The sequence below is a fragment of the Strongylocentrotus purpuratus genome, unplaced genomic scaffold (genome assembly GCF_000002235.5).
Source record: "Strongylocentrotus purpuratus isolate Spur 01 unplaced genomic scaffold, Spur_5.0 spur5_scaffold_15, whole genome shotgun sequence".
Lineage (NCBI taxonomy): Eukaryota > Metazoa > Echinodermata > Echinoidea > Camarodonta > Strongylocentrotidae > Strongylocentrotus > Strongylocentrotus purpuratus.
Window position 1 is genome coordinate 18,117,721 of NW_022145600.1, and position 3,091 is coordinate 18,120,811.

Here is a 3,091-nt window from a genome sequence, read left to right on the forward strand (position 1 = left end):
CGATCCCCTCCATATCATTTCTAATCATTATCCATTGCTTGATTACATTTTAACAAATGGCCTCGACCAGCGTTTATTATTGAAATAGCTCTTTAGGGAACGTCATGTACTTCTCTCATGTTTCCGAATGTCAAACTCCTGATAAAATTTGAAATCGTTTTCCCCTGATGCACCTCTTGTACAAATGGAAGTGGCACAATATTTGAAGGTCATGGGGAGAAAATTGATATATACCCTTTATATATATATATATATATATATATACATATACATTATACAGCATTGCTCTATTGTAATTTGTTGGTGTAAAGCATATATATGATTGTGGAATATTCTTTCAAATCAAAGCGCTTGCTGTGTCCATTTTCAGCTTTATCAAGAGTGCACAAGACAGTCAGAGTAACGGTAAGTGCAGCCTGTGTTAAGAATATAAAGGATTGTCCTTTAAACTGAACAGGCGCATTCCATATAGCCATTTTTCAATAGGTGGCGTCGTTTCAAAAAGCGTCGAAGAGTAATGACAAGCACGTGTAACAACGCAGAAAGGAAGTGGGAAACGTTTATACCGATATTTTAGAAATGTCAAGAACTGGATGTGATGTTAGTTTATCATTTCAGTGGTTTAATCAAATCAAGTCAGTGAAAGCTTCAAATTAATTTCACTTTTGATGTATGCCTGAATCATCCTTCTCCTCTACTTCTACCGTTTGAGGAGGGACACTTGTTTCGAACATTACCTCTACTTTGAAACTCTAAGTCCTGGCTCCTCAGATTTGATTGACATTAATGGACATACCTTTTCCTCCATTAATTACTACTTGTATATACTCCGATATAAAGAGAATCCGTGCCTGATTGAGCTTTACTATTGCGCCTTTTATTACACTTAGAATACTTAGTGGTCAATTGACCATGGTCAATACAAGACGGACAATTGTATTGGAAAGTAATTCTACTTCACTTCACTAGTTTTCTCCTGTGACCATCGAGTATTTAAGAAACGCTGATCACATATGACAACGTGGTAACCAGTGAAACTGCTCTCGGCTAAGACCATGGCCAGTTCGTACGTTGTCGTCACAATCACCGCCAACTTCGTGATATCAATCATTGGAACCATTGGTAACGTTCTCCTCATCCTTGCCTTCGTCCGCTGCAGGGACCTACGGACGATTTCGAACGTGTTCAACCTGACGACGTTCGCCGTCGGAATGGTTATCTGTTCCGTGGTTTACCCCTTACAGGGATTGCTGGATGCCTTCGTGATCACGCAGAATCCAGGATGCATCACCTTTCTGTGTATAGCGTTTTTCGCTGGGATCTGTTTTACGCTGAACGTCCTTGCCCTGACGATTGAGCGGTACATCTCCATCTGCCATTCCCTCCATGCCCCGACAATCCTGACCAATCGACGGGTGGCCTTCGCTCTTGGTGGCATCTTTGTTTATGCAGCATTCTGTGCGTTCCTCCCTCTGGCCACGCCGTTGGGTTACAATGGAAAGGTCGATCCTACGGTTGGTTGCCGACTATTTGTCATCGTGCAGAAGTACTACGTGGCCTTCATTTTCACCAACTTCTTATCGCCGGTCATACCTATGATAGTGATCTACGGACGGATCTTCGTGGTGCTGCGTAGGCACATCCGCGCCGTTGTCGATTTATCGACCATTGGACCTTCTGGAACGAGTGATCATATTGAAGCCAACGTAGTGGCTGCCCGTCGGGAGCGAGCACGGTGGAAGCGTGAGGTGAAATCCGCAGTGTTTCTCTTCATCCTCATCATCAGCTTCGTCATCAATTTTCTGCCATTTGTCATCTTCGTCCTCACCTCCACCTTCAACGCCAATTCAGCTGTCAGCCCACTTGCGTTCTCTTTGACTCACGTTTTGGTCTACTCCGTGGCGGCGATTAACCCCTATCTCTATGGCTTTGGAAACAAGAGCTTTCGCCGCGCTGTCCTTTCTCTGTTCGGAAAAGGGCGCACGTCATCAAAGGATCCCAGTTTGACCACCAACATAGCATCTTCAATAGCAGAAAAATGATACCCAAGAAAACTGTATTGATCCATTCTGCATTAATGAACAAGGCATCGATCCGTTATGTTTATCACGAAGGCGAATGTTAGACTTGATGGACTAAAGAATGAAACTGTGAAACCTATCTGGAGCTTCTTCAAGAGCGGCGTTTTCAGGAAAGTAAATTTCAACACTAGCCCTAGGGCCGACTTTAGATTATACTTCAGAATATACAAGGGTTCTAACTGAATACTCAATCGACATTTTATCTTAAAGGAAATCATTGTTTAGGAGTATGAATCATGGTGGTAAGACTAGTGTGTACCTATATAGTTGTTTTTGTCAATCTATAGTGCTAGTCTGAAGTGTGTTGTTTATTCGAAGCTTCATCAACCGGAAGTCAAGTGAAATAGGATTCGTTATATACCTCACTTAAGAAATCCAGCCATCTGATTGGTCGAAATTGCATTCATAAACTTCAACTATTTCTGTAAAATTCCCAGTAACCATGGTTAAAACAGTTCTATAATCCCAGTAACCATGGTTATTGGGAAAATAGTTCAGTCTCCATGGTTACCCCATAGGTTTACATGTTAAAAAATGGTCTGAGCGATCGAGGATACCGTACGTGTGCGAAGAATTGGTCGGTAATTTCAATACAATTGAATGTCGATCGATCTTACCGACAATTTTATCTTGCATTGTTGACATGAAGACGAAAATAAACTTCCAAAAACAAAAAAACAACATCTGCCGATAGATCTTGATCTAAATTCGTGCCAATATGCATTGCAAAAGTAAAAGAAGGGCCTGTTTAATGGAGCAGCCGCGAAGCATCCACCACGCGAAGCCGTTTTTAATCCATTTTAATGTATATATAAGAAAAAACTGCTATGTATGGTAAGAGAGCGTGATAGCCGAGCGGTTTAAGGCGGTGATTTTAGTTACATCACCTTTTGTACGCAAGAGATCGAATCCCGTCTTCGACAAAAGTTTTTTTATTTTTTATTTTTTATTTTTTAGTCTATTTTTTTTTCGGCATATAAAAGTATTAATGACTACTTTAATATTCGAGA

General features: G+C 41.1%; 1 protein-coding gene across 1 annotated transcript; it reads left to right on the forward strand.

The window, feature by feature from the left end:
• The first annotated feature begins 1,055 nt into the window (after positions 1-1,055).
• LOC576783 (probable G-protein coupled receptor No9) lies at positions 1,056-2,042 on the forward strand. The gene has a single exon (XM_777055.1). It carries the CDS (start codon positions 1,056-1,058, stop codon positions 2,040-2,042), a length of 987 nt encoding a protein of 328 aa, XP_782148.1.
• The last annotated feature ends 1,049 nt before the right edge of the window (positions 2,043-3,091 follow it).

Coding starts and splice junctions, on each gene's coding strand:
- LOC576783 (XM_777055.1), top strand. CDS start 1,056: ATGGCCAGTTCGTACGTTGTCGTCACAATCACCGCCAACTTCGTGATA.